Source organism: Salvia hispanica, chromosome 2 (genome assembly GCF_029641045.1).
Source record: "Salvia hispanica isolate PSC_SH4W2 chromosome 2, Shi_PSC_v1, whole genome shotgun sequence".
Lineage (NCBI taxonomy): Eukaryota > Viridiplantae > Streptophyta > Magnoliopsida > Lamiales > Lamiaceae > Salvia > Salvia hispanica.
The window spans coordinates 4561157-4580417 of record NC_142693.1 but is presented as its reverse complement, the minus strand read 5'-3'; the positions used below and the strand labels follow the sequence as shown (position 1 = coordinate 4580417).

At 34.9% G+C, this 19261-nt stretch overlaps 2 protein-coding genes across 12 annotated transcripts; one reads left to right on the top strand and one right to left on the bottom strand.

Annotated features, from left to right (window-relative positions):
* Window positions 1-295: 295 nt before the first annotated feature.
* Window positions 296-7999, top strand: LOC125202609 (putative late blight resistance protein homolog R1B-16). Of its 10 annotated transcripts, none has more exons than XR_016135440.1 (6): window positions 296-707; window positions 934-3226; window positions 4086-4180; window positions 4274-5910; window positions 6461-6504; window positions 7649-7999. XR_016135440.1 is itself a non-coding variant. In XM_089064547.1 (4 exons), the coding sequence occupies exons 1-4, from the start codon at window positions 398-400 to the stop codon at window positions 5830-5832; spliced, it is 4257 nt and encodes a 1418-aa protein (XP_088920673.1). In that variant the 5' UTR covers window positions 296-397; the 3' UTR covers window positions 5833-6642. The 10 variants fall into 10 exon arrangements, 1 of the variants encoding a protein (XP_088920673.1); XR_016135441.1 differs by lacking the exon at window positions 7649-7999 and adding an exon at window positions 7090-7520; XR_016135437.1 differs by lacking the exon at window positions 7649-7999 and adding an exon at window positions 6934-7520.
* A 631-nt stretch (window positions 8000-8630) lies between these two features.
* Window positions 8631-14448, bottom strand: LOC125202610 (disease resistance protein RPS2-like). Of its 2 annotated transcripts, none has more exons than XR_007173134.2 (3): window positions 14301-14448; window positions 9135-12558; window positions 8631-8909 (listed from the first exon to the last, which is right to left on the bottom strand). XR_007173134.2 is itself a non-coding variant. In XM_048101051.2 (3 exons), the coding sequence occupies exon 2, from the start codon at window positions 12555-12557 to the stop codon at window positions 9198-9200; it is 3360 nt and encodes a 1119-aa protein (XP_047957008.1). In that variant the 5' UTR covers window position 12558; window positions 14301-14448; the 3' UTR covers window positions 8631-8909; window positions 9156-9197. The 2 variants fall into 2 exon arrangements, 1 of the variants encoding a protein (XP_047957008.1); XM_048101051.2 differs by having other exon boundaries at window positions 9156-12558.
* Window positions 14449-19261: the final 4813 nt, after the last annotated feature.

The following is a 19261-nucleotide window of genomic DNA, read 5'->3' as shown; positions in this document are numbered from 1 at the left end:
TATTAAAGAAGAGAGATAAAGAAAGATGAATATTTTAATAAGAGTGAGAAAAAGTAGTTGAGTGAATTAATTGGAGAGAGAAAGTTATCAGAAAAGGAACTGTGTCATCTTAGTTGGGACAAACTAAAAAGGAAAACGTGTCATCTTAAGCGAGACGGAGGGAGTATAAAAAGAATCAAAATAGAATAAAAACAATAATAAAAATAAAAGAGAATAGATTCATTATCTGGGACTGGTACGTACAGAAGAAAAGGAAAAAAATTGCATAAAAGTTAAAACGGTGTAGTATTTATTACACAGCAGAGAACAGAGGATAACCACTGCCTGCATTTCATTGTTGACTTGTTACAAATCTAGTCTTCTTCACCTGTATTCTCGAGAACATCTGTGAATTGAGATGGCTGCATATGGCGCTCTAGTTTCTGTAATGCAAATTATAGATTCGCTTCAAAATCATCCAAATCCTCCTATTTCTATCGACCCAGAACAGGTTGAATCTCTCACCCAAGTAATTAAGTTCTTCCAAGATTTTCTTGAAGGCTATCCAGTCCACCATGACCACCCCGAAGATCAAGATATTTGGGAGAGTCGGATTGCAGAATCAGCTTACTATACTGGAGATGTTATTGAATCTTATATCGTGGATCAAATTCACGCTCGATCAAAAAATGATGTAGAAAACATCAGCTCCATTCAATTCTATCAAGGTATTGTTGAATTTAGAACAAAAATTGAACTGTATATTATTTGACTTGTGTGCACACTAGATCTCTGTTTTTTGGCACACGCACACACAACAACAAATGTTTGCCTGATGCCTCATATGTACTATCATAATTTTGGTTTTCAAGTTACTTGCTTGCAACCCATCGACTTCTATGGATATCTCTCTGCATTTTTAATCAAGCTGTGGTGATCATTTGTTTTCAACAGATCTGCAGAAGGCGATAGAAAACATGAATTTGATCAAGATTGAGATAAAAGAGAAAATGGTAGTCCAAGATCAACTGGACATCATAAAGTCTGTGACCACTGCTGTTGTAGACTCACCAAGATCTACTTCCACGGCTACTATGGTTGGTTTTGATGATGTTTTCCTTCAGATGTTGGACAAGATCATTGGAGGAGATCCCGATCTCCAAATTATCCCGATTGTTGGAATGGGTGGGATAGGCAAGACCACTCTTGCTCGAAGTATCTACGTAAGTACAGATGTCCAACATCATTTTGATGCTTGTGCGTGGTGTACAATTTCTCAAGAGTATAATGTATGGAAAATTCTAAGAAAAATTCTCTATCAAGTAGGCAAGAAGTATAATCGGAGTGAACTCAGTGAAGATGAATTAGGACTACATGTGTGCAAAAATTTGTTTGGGATGAGGTATTTAATTGTCATGGATGATTTGTGGAATATTGAGGCATGGGATGAAGTTAGGAGATTCTTTCCCAACAATAGAAGTGGGAGTAGAATAGTAGTGACTACTAGGCTATCTAACTTGGCATATGAATTAAACCACTCAAATGGTCTTAGCATGAAATTTTTGGACGAGTATGCTAGTTGGAACTTATTTTCCAAAATTGTGTTTGGGCAACAAAGTTGTCCTCTTGAGTTGGAGGACATTGGAAAGAGTATTGTGAAAGGTTGTCATGGACTTCCGTTGTCGGTTGTTGTGTTAGGAGGACTCTTATCAAAGTCTGAACAAACAAAAAACAGTTGGGGACTTTATGAAAAAATTTTGAGTTCAATTGTGACTTTGGATAATGATAAGAGTTTATTGCAACTATTATACCTAAGTTATAATAATTTGCCAGTTCATTTAAAACCATGTTTTCTTTATATGGGTATGTGTGATGAAGATGAAGTGATTCGTATCTCTAAATCCATCCCATTATTGGTTGCTGAGGGATTTGTAAAGCCAATTACTGGTAAAAGCTTGGAAGAGGTAGCAAAAGAGTATCTTGAAGAACTTGTTGATAGAAATCTCCTTATAGTTGAAGCACGCAACCACTATGGGAAACTAAAATCATGCAAAATGCATGATCTGTTGAGGGATTTATGTTTAAGAGAAGCTCAAAAAACCAAGTTTTTATGTGTGTTGGGAGAGCCAAGAATCCAACAAGGCATAGATTCACATCTTCATGTTGAAAGCAGGTCATGGGAAAATGAATATCCAACTCCACTTCTTCACTCCTTGGAATCCGCATCACTTGTCCGTTCTTTCTTTGGGAAACGGCCAAAGAGTTTATCACAAAAATTTAGCTTGTTGAGGGTATCAGATGACTTCTCTGAGGAAGAAGATAGGCGTGATTATTATGAGGAGATTTTTCTTGGGTTAGTTAACTTGCGCTATCTTGTTGTTAATGTTAATTGGAATTTACCCGAAATTCCATCATCGGTCTCTTTTCTTTGGAATCTGCAAACATTAAATTTATGCTCCATCCGACGTGATTATGTCTTTGAGATCTGGAAGATGCCTCAACTTAGGCATGTCATAACCTATGGACATCAACCTAACGGGGCATATTGTCTCCCTGATCCTCAAAGTGACAGAGAGGATATGATGTTGGAAAATCTACAGACACTTTTTGAAGTGAAGAATCTCAAGTTTGGTGCAGAGATGCTTAAAAGAATCCCCAATATCAAGAAATTGAAATTATACTATGAAGACATCTCAACGGAAGGAAATTATTACCATCTCAACAATATTCGTTACCTCCACAAACTTGAAACTCTTCGCCTTCGTAGCCTTGATCGTTTTGATCGAAATTTGGAGGTGAGCCTCCCGTCTTCCCTGAAGAAGTTGACATTAGAACGTACCTATCTTCCTTGGGAAGACATGTATAAAATTATAGGTTCATTGCCCCATCTTCAAGTTCTCAAGCTGAAAAAGAATTCCTTTATTGGGTCTGTGTGGAAAACGTTTGAAGGCCAATTCTCAAATCTCAAGTTCTTGCTGATTGAAAATTGTGATCTAAAGTATTGGGTGACAAACAACACCCACTTTCCAAACCTTGAGCACCTTGTTCTTCGCCATATATGGTGGCTGCAGGAGATTCCTTCATGCATTGGAGACATACCAACACTTCAGACAATGAAGTTGGTAAATTGTAGTGATTCTGTTGAGGGTTCAACTAAACAATTAAAGAAGCTAGAGGAATTCGGCAATAAAGACCTTCATCTGACCATTTTGAAGAAGTCCGATCTGTTGGAAGAAGAATTTTCTAGGTAAAAGCTCAACCTTATTTTCCTTAATGATTATTTTATGAGGCTAATGTACCTTAATGATAAAAAAAATTCTGACAAAATATTACAAGGCATATATAGCCCTGAGAATGGTCATCTACAAGCCTACAAGCATTCAACTACAGGAAAATTTAAAAAAAAAACAGAGAAATTACAATCATTAGCATATGTACCCACAATCTCTATCTCTCTCACTCCGGAATATTGGAGGATTTGCGTTTGCCCCAATCGAAGTTATAGTTCTTACAACTTTTGATGTACCTATAACTTGTTGCTTTGTGTGTGAAGTTCGGGTTGGATCTCCCTACGAATAAGAAGTGTTTTATGCTCCCTTCATCCACTATTAGGAGTCCCAGTTTGTCATTTTAGTTTGTCTGCGATTAGGAGTCCCCGTTCACTTTTATTAGAATTGGTAAATAAGCTTCACATTTCACTAACTCATCCAAATCACCATTTTATTATAAAATTAATATATAAAATGTGTATCACATTCCACTATCTTTTTAACCCACTTTCTTTTATAATTTTTGAAACTTGTGCCAAACTTGACTAGGACACCTAATGCTGGACGGAGTAATAGTTAACATATACGAAGCAGTAATATTTGGTGTAGAATATTTCACTTTTAATTAAAATGTACGAATTTAAATCAATCCCTTGGAAAATTCTGCTAGAACTAAGGTACATAATTATATGCGCAGCTTGGATCGTAAAGTAAAACAAAACATGCTTTAAATAAGGAAAGGACAAAGCCCTGCATTTTTATAATATTACGCCAATAACTTTTTTTTGTTAAACATATAAAATGACACTGACAGTCAGTTTTTGCTTCTCATGCAAGTTCCATGTACCGTGCAATCACAACAGCGGTTGAGTCACAAAAGGAAAATGTTGCTGAAAGTTGTGTAGAAAGTGAACCGATATCCACTTCAGAAGGTAAGCCTGACATGCAGATTCTTATTGGAGAGTCCTCTGATATGTTTGATGGGGTTGATATCCATTGCTACTCAAATCCTCCATCTGTTTCAGGACACGAAATCAAGCAGCAAACTACAGATGAAATTGAAGAAGAGGGCATTGTCTTGGGGCATAGCAAAACAGAGATGTCTATGAGTAACTTTGGTTCAACGCACATCGTTGCTACTCATTCAAGTTCTGCGGATGATTCTTTACCGGCTATTGAGTCGCGAAAGGAAAATGTTGCTGAAAGTTGTGTAGAAAGTCTAGAATCTGGCATGCTGAATTTGGCTGACCGAGACTTGCATGAGCTATCTTCGAAGCCAGACTACGCTGATTCAATGATCTTATTCCTACAGAGAAATAAACGTTTAACTCTCATTCAACCTTCATTTTTCAACAACATGCCAGAGTTGCATTTTCTAGACTTATCAGATACCAAAATCAGAATCTTACCTAGTTCACTTTTCAAGCTTTCGAAGCTTAAAGTCTTGTTGTTGAGGAACTGCATTTGTCTTGAAAAACTTCAGCCTGAAATAGGAGAACTCAAGAAAATGGAGGTACTGGATCTGTCTGGCACTGAGCTCTACGACCTCCCCGTTGAAATCAGTCAGCTTGAGCATATGAAGAGAATGCACCTTTCCTTCTATGGGCCGGATGATGAAAGTGAATACGAGCGTTTGCCTTGTCACTTGGTTTCTCCCAGTTTTCTATCAGAGATGAAAGAAATAGAATCATTAAGCATTAGCGTGCATCCTGAAGATCACCGATGGACAGAAGTTGCTGCCTGCATAATAAAGGATATCAACAAGTTGGAGATGTTGAGTTCTCTTCACTTCTACTTTCCACAAATAAAAATGTTCGAAAATTTCATTAAAACGAGCCCTTCATGGAATAATAAAAAGAAGTGTTTGAGCAAGTTTGATTTTACTGTTGGCCAAGATGTGAAACGAATCGTATCTCGGGTCCCGGATGAAGTGGAATCAATGTTCAGTCAACAAGAGAGATGCATGAGGTATGTTAATGGCGATAAGACATCCCCGTTGATGAAAAGTGTTATCATCCGTGCCACAGCATTCTACTTGGATCATCACACTCGTGTCCAGAGCCTGTCTAACTTTGACATTTCTAGTTTCCAGTCACTGAAATTCTGCGTCGTGCGAGAATGTCCAAAAATGCAGGCTATTTTGGATGAGAAAAATGCTAGAGGTGCATTTCCATGTCTAGAATATTTGGGAATCTACTTTATGTGGGAATTGAGACAAATTTGGAAGCCACCGTCGCAAGCAAGTAGATGGAATAGAATCTTCAAGGCGCCTATACTTGTCAAAAACTTTGAACCTCTAAAATATCTTATGATCAAGACATGCCCAAAGCTACGATTCATATTTTGGGAATCAATGCTTCAATGTCTTGCCAACCTGGAGGAACTTGTTGTGGAGGATTGTGAAGGCGTGGAGAAAATAATCAAAGAGGAAAGCAAGAATGCGAATTACCAAGACAATGTCCTTCCGAGGTTAAGAAAACTCAACCTTCACTACCTACCGGAGCTGGTTAGCCTTGGCTGTGGTGTTAGCATGTCAGAAGAAAAACTCAGTGTTTATGGTTGTCCCAACTGGAAACGAGCATGACGGCACAATAACGTTACCAGTTTTGAAGAAGTACAAGCTGGACTTTCAAGGATTTGGATGATCATCTGCTTGGTTAATGTAAGTGAAACTGCATTATTCTAATTGAATGATTTTTCATTTCATTTATCTGCAGATTCTGCACGAGTAAAAGTCGTAGCTGTATGTGCTGTTGTCGCTGTGTATGAAGTTTATATCTATTTGATTTAGTTTGTGTAATAAAAGTAGGACTTGGAATTGGGATTAGAGAATGTGAAGGAAACAGAGGGATTGTAGGAGATTTAGTGTAGCTGGTCATGATAAAATTTTAATAAAAAAATATTGGCTGTGAAGACATTTGTACACGTACATTATCAAGATTTACTTAACAAAAGGTATTTTTCTGCACCTACAGAATCTAAAAATGCTAGAAAAAAATATAAAACTTGATTTTCTCTGGTATCAAGATATGCCCGAAGCTACGATTCATATATTAGGAATCAATGCATCTGTGTCTTGCCAACTTGGAGGAAGTTGTTAAGGATTGTGAAGGCATGGACGTGGAGAAAATAATTGATGAGTAAAGCATGAAGTAAAGTATGAAGAAAATGTCCTTCCCATGTTAAGGAAACTCGTACTTTGCTACCTGCAGGAGCTGGACATCCAAGGAATTGAACAGTTTTCTGTTTGGTAATGGTAAGTTAAACTTTCATCTTCTCTTTGAATGATTTTCTCATTTCATTTATCTGTAGTTTCTGTATCACTGTATGAGTAAAACTGGTAGTTGGCAATGTTATTTATAGTTATAGTACTACATGTTACCATTGTGATGAAGTCTTTGTGTATTACAACTTCTGAGTTTTATGGCATGACTCTGACTAAATTGAATGCGAAATTAATTAGATTATGGAATTCGTGTGGGATTTTCTTATTTTCCTCTTAAGTATTCCATTTGATACTTTTTTTATATCTTTGGTTCTGTCTTTCCCCAAACATCCCACCCCACCCCCCCACCCCCCAAAGTTTACTGCACTGTAAGTCATTCAATCAATCCTAAATTTGCAGAAAAAATAGATGATAGTAGCATTAAGCAGTACATTTGTAAGTATATACATGTATATGCAGGTTTGTATAAATGTTATGAAGTTCGAGAATTTCTTGCCATCAAAGTAGCATTTTGGTTGCAATTCCAGCTCTTAAGACTAGCTACTGGTCTTAGCTTACTTCTGTAGCCACTTTGTTGTTATTTATTGACAACTAAGACCATAAGCTGTGAATTAGCTTTGGCTGTGGTGTTTGAAGACAATGTCCTTCCGAGTACAGTATGAAGACAATGTCCCACCGGAACTGGTTAGCTTTGGCTGTGGTGTTCGAATATCAGAAGGAAAAATCAGTGTTGAAATGAGCTTGATGGCACGACAAATCTACCAATTTTCAAGAAATACAAGCTGGAATTTCAAGGAGTTGGATGACCATCTGTGTGGTCAATGTGGTGAAACTGCATCATTCTAATTGAATGCTTTTTCCCATTTATTTGTAGATTTTGCATGAGTAAAATTTTTGTATGTCCTGTAATTGAATGCTTTTTCATTCCATTCCTGCATGATGTGTATCAGAATTTTTATCCATGTGATGTATCTGCAGATATGTATGAGCGAAAGTTATTAAAACTTTTGTCATGCATGGCGTAATATAACTGCATATAAAGTCAACGTTTTATGTTACTATTTCATTAGCATGTTTTCTGCTAATTAAAAATCTTGGCTGTGATTGTGAAGACATTTATACACATACATTATTAAGATCTACTTCACAGAAGGTATCTTTGCTGCATTTACAGAATCTGAAAAGGCTAGAGAAAAAAGTACTCCTGTCAAATATGATTTTGCCAAGTGGGTTCAGGATACCCCAGTTATGCTCTATGATCAAGACATGGCCAAAGCTGCTATTCATATTTCGGAAATCAATGCATCCATGTCTTGAAACGGAAGTTGTTGTTGAGGATTGTGAGGGCTTGGGGAAAATAGTTGATGAGGATAACAGGAAAGTAAGTAGTACTACAAAGATAAATGTCATTCCCAGGTTAAGGAAACTCGTACTTTGCTACCTACCGGAGCTAAGATCGACTTCCAAGAAATTGAACGATCATCTATTATGTTACTGTAACTGAAAGTGTTATCTTCTTCTTGTTCTTCTTCTTGAATGATTTTCTCATTTCATTTATTTACATTAATGTATGCAATGTTATTTTTTGGTTTTAGCTATGTCTTTGGGTCTTCCCCCAAAACTGCCTCCCAAAGTTCATTGCACCAAAATTCATTCAATCAAATCCTAAATTTGCAGAAACAATATCTGATAATATGTTTTAACTGTACATGGAATTGCTGTGGCATGTTTGTAGTTCCAAGAATTTCCAAGAATTGCAGAAACAATATCAATGTGATGAAGTTCCAAGAATTTCTTGTCATCAAAGTGTAACATGTAGCAGGAAGAAGATGAAAGAGTCGAGATGGTTCGAGAAGTAGGTATTGGATAGTCAGGAAGCGAGCAGCAGTTGTAGTCGTGAAGAGGCAACTGAAGTAGTTAGTGGTTATAACCGAAAGTAGTTAAGCTGACATAAATGAGCCTTTGGGCAGCCAAATATTGAGTATCTTGGCCATGTTATCACTGCCGAAAGGCATGGAATTCATATACGGCATGCATGTAATAGTTACAGGAAGAAGATGGAAGAGTCGAGAATATTCAAGAAGAAGAATGAAGTGGAAGCAAACTTTACTTACAACTAAGACCATAAAGTGTGAATTGCAATCAAAATCCAGAAATTCACAGTTGAGGTGTGTTCTTAGTTTTGAATTATTGAACAAACTGATTTGCACATGTGGACAAAACAGCATCAAACATCGGATTGTCAAACAAAATGAATCACACAACAAACTGAATAAATAACTGGTGACAGCGCAGTTTCAATCCATATTGATTACATACTTGTACACATCACATGAAATCTGAGGTTTTTTAGTTTTATCTTCAAACACCAATAAAAGCAAAGAAAGTTCCTCTTTTCAGTAGATCCTGCACACCATCATCCCTAGTCCGAAAACCTACATGATACGAAAGGATGTATAAGATAAATACAGATGAATTAACGCAAATAGATCTCAGATGTAAGTGTTAATTTCATCAAGGATCTACTATACATATATTAGACATAAATGATATGGATTTAGATAATATGAACTAGATACTAAAGACGAAAAATTTAGATGTGAAAATGCTTGACAAACAAGGACTAATCTTCTAAAGCAACAAAAACTTGCAGTACTGACCTTAACAAGCTAGAACAGTACCTCTGAATCTTCAATCAACAAACTCAGTATAGGAAAATATATCTAGTGAGAGGATATTGAAAAATCCACTTCTGAACATCTTCCCACTGAAAGGGATGAGCCTTCTTCATTTCCTGGAGCATTGGCGTTTGTTGACAGATGAATAACATGACGTTGTCCATGTGATGATTCCACCATGTCTTGAAGGCCAAAACTTGTTCTTGATATGAGCTGCTCGCTTTCATTTCTAGGAATTACTTTACCATTGCACTCATTGGAAAAGCTGGCATGGCGGCATCGATTAGTTGATTCTCGTTCCACGACAATGAAGTGACAAGGAAGAATTTTTTCGTTTTGTTCCTCTGGTAACTGAATCCACCAACTCTCTTCACACTCAACAGTTTCCAACTTGTCCGCATTCCTCAAACTGAAATGAATATCTCGCAATCCATTGCAACTTATAATTGCAATTTTCACCAGGGATCTCCATTCCATGGGCGTATTAGTCTTGCATATGCTTCGCAGCTTTGGCAAGTCCACCAGGTCGACAGTCTTCACCTTGTTTAGCATATTAGATAGATCAATATTGTTGTCAGCAACAATATTTTCATTGATGATCTCAACAACCTCAGAACAGTTCTCAACTTTGACATACTCTAAGCTTGAAAGAGCTCTCGCTTGTTCAAGATTGAGAATTGTAATCAATTTCGAACAACCAAAAAATGTAAGTTCCCTCAAGTTTGCAAGGCTTCCTGAACAAACTGGTCCATTCCAAATAGACTGCAGTGTTTTAAGTTCAAACAAATATAGTTTCTCCAAACACTGAAGCATAGCAAAATCAGATTCTTCAGTAATTTCCATTTGCATATCATAGATTCTAGAACCATCCACAACACTTGTCATATTTCCACATCCTTCCACAACACAAACTTTTAGTGTTCCGACATTTCTCAAGTTAAAGTCACTCAAGCTCTCTACACCCCCATGACCAACTAATTCGAATGAGCTTGTCTGCTGCAGTACTTCTTTTACTGAAGAAATTTCTTCACCGGTGGAGAATCTCAACAGTCTTTCGGGTGAAATTGCAGATATTTCCGAACCATATGGATGTCTCGTATCAGAGCAACCAACAGAAATATTAAACGACCTTAAAGTGCTTGTACCCCAATGTGTGTCTGTATTTTTGAGAGATTTGCTCTTAGCAACAAATAATTTAAGACTAGTCACATCCGGGAAGTGAAAGTTAAGAGTACTCAACTTTTCCAAACATGCCGCCTCTTTGACTATTTCCTCAACAATACTTTTCCAAGCTTGATTGCAACACCCTGCCTCAATGGTCAACTCTTCAAGCCATTGAAGACGTTTGATGATATTATGTGGAATCGTCATTTCTACCTCCTTACATTTCTCATTGCGGTTGCACCCTGTTTGACCAAATGAAATTCGCAAGCACCTTAAGTGAAGCATAACACCAATTTCCATGGGCAACGAGCGAATTGAAGTTCCTCGAATGTCAATGAGTTCAAGCTTCTTCAAGTTTTCTACTTTTGGAGGTAACTTAGCAAGTAGACGACAATCATTCAGATATAAACATCTGAGACTGACTAAACTAGATATAGAAGTCGGAAGTGATTCTATATCTGCTTTGTGCAAGTCCAAAATGAGAAGCTTTTGCATGTTCTTAAAGAACATATCTCCAAGTGTCACCAAATCGCGATAACATTGCAGTAGTAATGTTGACATGTTATTACTTATTGGTTCGCTGGGAAGTTTGGACTTACAACGGATCAGCGACATCCTCCTAGTCACCCTCCAGGTTTCATCAGTGAGGGGTTGAATCTTTTGTTGCATCCAACTTATGCAATTGTTTTCACCTGGATATTCCTGCTCAGCAGCCACTCTTCTGAAGTATTCTGGCATCTTTACATGCCTGTCTGAGAGATTTTCGAGCAGGTAATGATCTGTTAGCTCTCGCAAAGTTGTTGCTCCACGATCTCGTGCAGCCCTAAGTTCTGGAACATCTAATTCAAGAAATCTCTCAGCATTCCAACATTCTATAAGATAATCTTTGTAGATTTTTTGGTTACTTGTGAACAATGTCACAAAAAGAAGACACTTTTGCTGACTCGTCTCTAATTTATCATATGCCAGCTTGTAAGCATGTCCAACCCCTTCCAAATTTAGCAATTTAGCTTTTGTTTCAGATTGCAGAATCCGCTTCACATCACTCCACACTTGTTCATCTTTCTCCCCTTTTAAATAACAAGCTACTAACTTGATCACCAATGGCAACCCTCCACATGACTTTACTATGTTCTCGGCGATAAGTTTGATGCGCGGGTCGTTAATCTCGCCATGAACTTCTAAAAAGAGTTTCATCGCATCTTTGTCTGATAGAAACTTGATCTCAACCTCTTGATCAGTCATAGGTGAGATAACTTTCTTGTTACTAGATGCAAGTACAACCCTGCCAAACTTGTGGTTTTTATGAACTCCAACTTCATCTAAGTTGATAGTTGAAGAGACTTGATCAATCAGCAATAGATATTTTCTATCACAAAGGAAATCTGAAATGATTTCAGCATTTTGTTCTCTACTTTTTTCTTCGTCCCCTTTTAGATTTAGACGTCTAATTATCACATCTTGAATCTCTTCAACAACATCTTCTGCCTCATATTGGTTTTGACAATCTATCCAAATAACAAAATCAAATTTTGTTATCATTGTCATTCCACAAGATGAAGACGAAGAATGTTTAAGCTGATTATTCAACCTTTTCATGATAGTTGTTTTTCCTACTCCAATAGGACCCAAAATGCCAACTCTTCTGTTTCCATCTTCGTTGAGATACCTTATAACCTTGTTAACATATTCATTAGATGAAGGAAGATCAATATCATCATATTTCACTTGAACGTCTTCGATTTTTTTATCACATAACACATTTTCGGGTTCCATTTTGCCACTAACCTGAGAGATCTCATCAAGCAACTCATTAACCTTTTTGCTAAGTTTTGCAAGCTTGAAGAACTTGCGCGTGTTAATGGTTGGCTTTCTTTCCTGCACAACATCCATAACTTTTGTAGCACTCGAAACATCATGTATCTCAAAACTTGGCAGATCCTGGCAATATCGTTGATACTTGTTGACAAACTCATTGTATCGTTTATGATGAAACTCCATTTGCTTAACCAACACATCGTATTCACCACTTTTTTCTTTAGACACGGCTGCCTCTAGCCTTCGATCGACCTTTTCCTTCCTCGAATAAAAGGTGGCCAACTCTCTAATCATCTTTGTCAAATTGTCTTCCAAATTTTCGACAAATTTTTTCTTGTCCATGATGTATGAATACATATCTTTAATAGGTGCGTACCCAGTTGAGGAAGCTTGCAACGCCAACTTTGAAACTTCATAAATCATCCTAGTAAATGTCAGATGGTGCAGATTCATCATGATCAACATGAGCCAAAAAACCTCAATATATTGATAATAAAGTAGAACCAAGAATGAAATAGAATTACGTAAAATAAGAGTGATTAAATGTATTTTTTTTTTGTAAAAAGTAATGACTCAACTATAATAGGATAGCAAAAAAAAGAATTCAAGCTCAACTGCAGTAGGACAGACAGTAAGAGTACTTAATTAGTTAATTTTATTACTTGATATTTATTTATAAAAAGACAATTTCAAATCGGTGAAATGCACAGCACCATGAACCTTGATAATGTATTGGAGAGAGCTCAATTCAGTTCATTTAACCATTTGAAATACAAAAAAGTCGAAATACAATTTTAAGTCAGTTCAATTAACTGCTAAATGTTTAAAAAATATAAATAAAATTTCTTTGTAACAATTTAACCACGGAGTAGTGAACTGTGAACCGATTAGCAGGATGGAGAGAGTACTAATTGTAGATTGATTAAGAAAAATGGCTATCATGTATTCGAAATCTATAATCAAACCTTTAGAATAATTGCATTAAAATCAAACATTTCAAGCTAAGAAAAATAATTAAATAATTCACATAATTTCAAGCAAAGAAAAACAATTAAATAATTCACATAGTTTTTCATTTATTTTATTCCCTCCGTTCCCCATAATTGGTACTCCCTATGTCCCAACTAAGTTGATACAAAACTTTTGGACACGGAGATTAAGAAATTATGTTAAATAGATTAAATGAAAGTAAATAAAATAGGAAAGAGAAAAAAGTATGAGAGCTAAAGAGAGAGTAAAGTATATGATAAAATAAAGTAAGAGTGATTGGTTGTATTGTTTTTTTTTTCAAAAAGGAAATGACTCAACTTTGTTAGAACGTCCTAAAAAGGAATACGACTCAACTTAGTTGAGACAGAAGAGTACCAATTTTCTTTTTCGTTCGTCCCCTATCAATTGACATCCTTATTTTTTTTTACTACTTTTGGTAATGGATCTCATCTTCCACTAAATCATTTCATTCACATTTTATTATAAAAATAATATACGAAAAAGTTGGACATACATTCCATTAACTTTTTTCATCCACTTTCCATTACATTTTTTAAAACTCATGTTAAGTCAATCAATGTCAATTAATGGGGGGCGGAGGGACCATTGCGCACCACTTACACCAGTAACTTTCCGGGCTTGGATCCCCTGCTGTGGAGGAATCACGGCAGGGGATGCCGTTCCTCACATCCCAATTTTTTAAACTTAAAATATAACACTTAAACAGAAAAACCAAAATTTTAAAAAATAGGGATGTGAGGAACAGCATCCCTCCACAGCAGAGGATCCAAGCTCTAACTTTCCCTTCTAGTTCAAATCTAATAAACAGTGATGGAACCAGTAATTAATCTGGATTATATCTCTTTTTTAGCTAAAATGATGCAAAAGATCAAAGAGCATACTAATTTCTCGAACTTCAAAACCTTATCCTAACATATTTACCATGAAAATTCTAGTCTATGCAGATTTGATAATAGATGGTTTACATCAACATTAAATTAATATGGGTACTCTTCCAAAAGCTCAAGAAAAACAAGGTCGTGTACAAACATTAATATTGACACACTGCACAGTAGTATTTCTTTAAATCTTGGAAAGTAATTTCGAATAATTAATCAGCCGTAATCAAGGAAAGTAAGTCAAGTAGCAATTAAAGGATAAAAGATGCAAGCTTACCTCTATTTCTTCAACTGAGAAGTTGTGTTTTTATCTGCAAAAGAGCAAAGAATCTGAAGGGATGAGAAAAATGGATCTTTTCGGATGCAAAATTAAGTCAATGGCTGAATGCCGGTCGTCTCATCATCTGTCGTTGTATTCAGTGTTTATTGACTAGTAGTATTATTGCGAATACCGAGTCTATTTCACTTTTTCCCATTAAAATACAACACCATCTAATGATCATACCCCATTTATCCCAGCATAGGTGATTCGGCATTTTATTGAAAAGATACTAGCATAAAATGAGTCAATTTTTTAGATAAAATATAATATAATTATTCTCTTACTTTATTTCTTTACCTATACAATTCTTATGTTTTACTCCCTCCGTCCCACGTAATTTTATCCAATATTCCATTTTGAGTCGTCCCACATAATTTTACACACTTCACTTTTACCATTTTTGGTAATAGACCACATATTCCACTAACTCATTCATACTCACATTTAATTATAAAACTAATACTCCCTCCGTCCCGGCTAAGATGACAAATTTCTTAGCCGGCACAAGATTTTAGGAGCTATTGGTTAAAGTGTTTAATTGGAGAGATAAAATATGAGTGTAAGTATTAAAGTGAGAGATAAAGAAATATAGATATTTTAATAGGAGTGAGAAAAAATGGTTGAGTGTATTAATTGGAGAAAGAAAGTTTTCAAAAAAAGAAATGTGTCATCTTAGTTGGGACAAACTAAAATGGAAAATGTGTCATTTTAAGCGGGACGGATGGAGTACTTTAAAAGTAGGACCCACATCCCACCAATTTTTTCAACTCACTTTCCATTAGATTTCTTAAAACACGTGTCTGGTCAAAGTGGGTGAAATTATGTGGGACGGATGGAGTATATTCTTTTCACTTACAGCTCTAAATATTGCGCTATCCGTCCGTCATTAGGAATCCCAGTTACTTTTGCGCAATCATTTTGTAAAAATGATCTCCCTCCGTTTCTTCATAGTTGAGTCATTTTTCATTTCAGAAAGTTTCTTCATAATTGAGTCATTTCCATATATGGTAACTTTTCTCTCTTTCTTACTTTACTCTCTCTTACTTTATTCTCTCTACTTTATTTACTTTATACTTTATTCTCTCTACCTTTTCCTATCCTTACTTTTTTATCGATTTATTTAACACACCTAACATTCATTTCTAAAACTCAGTGCCGAAAAATTTCGCCTCAACTATGAAGAAACGGAGGGAGTAATAAATAATTAAAGTGGAGAAATGGTAAAGTAATAGAGAATAAAGTTGAGAAGAGTCTTATCTAGGTTATTCTCTCTCTTACTTTAGCATTTTTCCACTTTAATTATTTATTATCATTTTTACAAAACGAATGCGTAAAAATGACCGGAACTTCAAATAGCGGATGGAGGGAATATTTTCTTAAATTACGTGCTCAGGAGAAGTATTTATAGCGAGACGAAATGAGAGTGGCAGACCATTTATTGTTTTAGTATATACTATTCTATATTACTAGCTCGTTTATTCCCAAATCATTTTTTCTATTTTTCTATCATAGCATTAAATTAGTCGAATTTGTTGTGAGTTGCATTAATCTCCGATTTGTATTGTTATTTTTTTAAAATAAAAGTCAATTTTTGTCCTAAATATATGATCAAAATATTCACTTTTTGGAAAACAGGTCCATAACAAATAAAATTATTATCGGAGTGGTCATTTTTTTACGTTTCATTAATCTCCAATTTGTATTGTAATTTTTTAAGAATAAAAGTCAATTTTGGTTCTAAATATATGACCAAAATATGAATTTGATCCAAAATATTTACTTTTTGGAAAACAGATCCATAATAAATAAAATCATTGTCGGAGTGGTCATTTTTTTACCGTTCCGTCAAAAAAGGACTACATCAGCGATATTTTCATTTGTTATGGACCTGTTTTTTTAAAAAGTGAATATTTTGGACCAAATTCGTAGATTGATTGACTATGAAACAAAGGGTATAATGCTTTTGCACTATTTTAAAAACTTGTATGTCAATCTTTCACCATCCTTTCACAGAAATGTCGTTATGAGGGCAGCGATGTCTGATATGAATTGAGATATCCAAAATTGAAATATCCAAAAGAACTCGTTGGATATATTGATCCAAGAATCTATAAGGGTTGAAGCGGTCTCCCTAGAATTGAATACCTAGTTTGATAACTCCAAGAACTTAAAAAACATCACAAGACCTCGCTTAACGGGTTGATTGATTGCCACAAGACCTCGCTTAACAGGTTGCTATATGTTGGGTTCAGTTGTGGAGCCCGGAATTTTGCGGTGGGGGTCCAAGAAGAAGAAAAATTTTAGCGCTCACTGTTAATAAAAATGTAAGCATCTCTCAATGATTTTGTCATCGAAATTAGTCGTAGGAAGACCCTTTTAGAGCATCCGCAATGCTATTAGGCCAGTCATAGGCCAGCTGCAAAAAAAATAATTCGAAATATACTACATTTACGGAATTAAAATCACGATTAAATTACGGAATTAAATTTAGGAGACATATACGGAAAAATTCATTAATTTTATTTAAATAAAAAAAGTACATTAACTAAAAATCAAAAAAATTACATAACAAAAAAAATCGGGCTTCCACACACGAGCCACCGCCCCTCTCTACTCCTCACTAATTTATTGAAAAAATACATTACAAATTTTAGTATGCCTTGAATCCGTTATAGTTTTTCCATCGTTAGATGTTGTTCTTGTACAGAAATTTAGAGATAGAGAAAATCGCGTTTATATAGGTTAAAAAAAATTAAAAATCGTCGCTAGCCGATCGGGCCGCCACAATGGCGGCCAGCGCATCGGCCAGCCACACGCAATCAGCTAGCCTTGGCCGATTTTTTCGCCGAAATTCGGCTAGCCTGCTCCAATGGTTCGGCTAGCCGACCGGCTAGCCACGTCAATCGGCTAGCTGGTCGCTAGCCTACCATTGGAGATGCTCTTATGTTTTGTCTTTTTTCATCATTTAGAAAGATCTTAAAATAAAGGTATGTTTTCAGATATTTAGTACAAAAAAATAAATGCATATTAAGAAAATTTAATCTAATCGATAATAATTGATATAAGAACTTTGTAATGACCTTAAAAAAAATTTACCTACTAATAAAATTAAGTTTTTCAAAAGTAAAGCAACTGTTTAAAGGTACATATTAAATTTTTTTGATAAAACTATTAATTATATTACAAAACTAATAAAAAAAATAGTTTAAAAATGTATATTATAATATTTAAAAGTTATTGAACAATGATATCCTTTCATTAATTACAATATTTGATTAATGAACATCTCTTTTTTAAAAATGCAATATACAATATTCAGTATATTATTTTTAAATGTATATCCTTTTTAAACATTGTAAATAACTGAACAAGTTATATCCTTTTTAAACATTGTAAATAACTGAATAAGTTATTTAAAATGTTATTTTTGAAAATGCAATATAAAGTATATCATTTTTAAATGTATATCCTTTTTAAACATTGTAAATAACTGAACAAGTTATTCACAATGTTTAAATGTACACATCTCTAAAAAATGAATTGACGGTAAAATTATAGAATAAATATAGCACATCTCTAAAATATAATTTGACAAAAAAAATTAGAATATAGCATTACAATTTCAGAATTAAATATTTCTTCAAAGATTTGTGGGAGCTTGTATTAGAAAAAGAAAAATATAATGACTAAGAAATTTGATATGGCTCAAATTTTGTAATTCCCAATTTTACCCAATTTTCTTTTATTTAACTTTAAATGATTTTATTAAAATCTCTAGATTTGGACTCATATCTAGGGCCAACATTTTTTAGTACAAAATGATAATCCGACACGAATCTGCACAAAATTAATGGATTTTAGTCAAAGCTTATTGGATTCGTGTCCTTATCGAGTCGACTCGTTAAGCACATAAAAATTGTGTGTCTTGTTCGTGTCATGTTCGGGTTACCTGTTAAGTAATATTATAACATTATTAATTTTTATATTAGTTTAAATTTTGAGTTAGGGTACGCATTGTGAATGAAATGTGAATTCAAGTCTAAATTTGTTACTCTCTCATTGAATCACTTTCCAATTTTAGGTTTTTAATAAGATTCCTAACGATCTGATTCAAGGTTTTGTAACTTTTGTTAATCATAATTCATGAGCAGTTGTTATCAAGTTCTTACTGTATTCAGGTCGTGTTGTTATAGTGTCTTTATTGTGTCGTGTCATGTACTTGTTGTTATCGTATCGTATTGTCCCAAGGTGGTTTGTGTCGTTAATGGGGGTTCGTGTCGGGTTTGGGTTTGAGGGTGGCAGGTCGGGTTAGTGTTCGGGTTTGGATTTTCTTAATATGTGTGTTCGGGTTTGGATTTTCTTAATATGTGTGTTCGTGTTTGTCCTTATTGGGTCAGGTCATTAACAAGTTGACTTGATTAGGGTGGGGAAAAATACCAAAATACCGACCTTATCGTACCGAAAAAATACCAAAAATACCAAATTTTCGGTATACCGTGACTTTCGGTACGCTATGATACCTTACCGAAAGATTCCGGTAAGGTAACAGTATGAATTTTCAAATACCGCGGTATACCGCTGCATACCGAAATTCGATATGTACCGTAAATTAAGGTATATACCATAAACTAAGGTATATACCACAAAAATATAAACACAATTATATATTAAATTTATTTTATTTATTTTTAAATTATAAAATCTATTGTGAAATATAAATATAATTATGAATAAATTATATTTAATTTATTTTTAAAATTATAAAATATAAATAATATTCTAAAAACTCTAATTTTTTATTTTAATTGATGTTGAAAGTCAGGTATACCACAAAAGGTGTACCGAACTTCGATATGATATACCGAAAATGAGGTACGGTATCGGTATGGAAATTTGTCATACCGAAAATAAGGTAT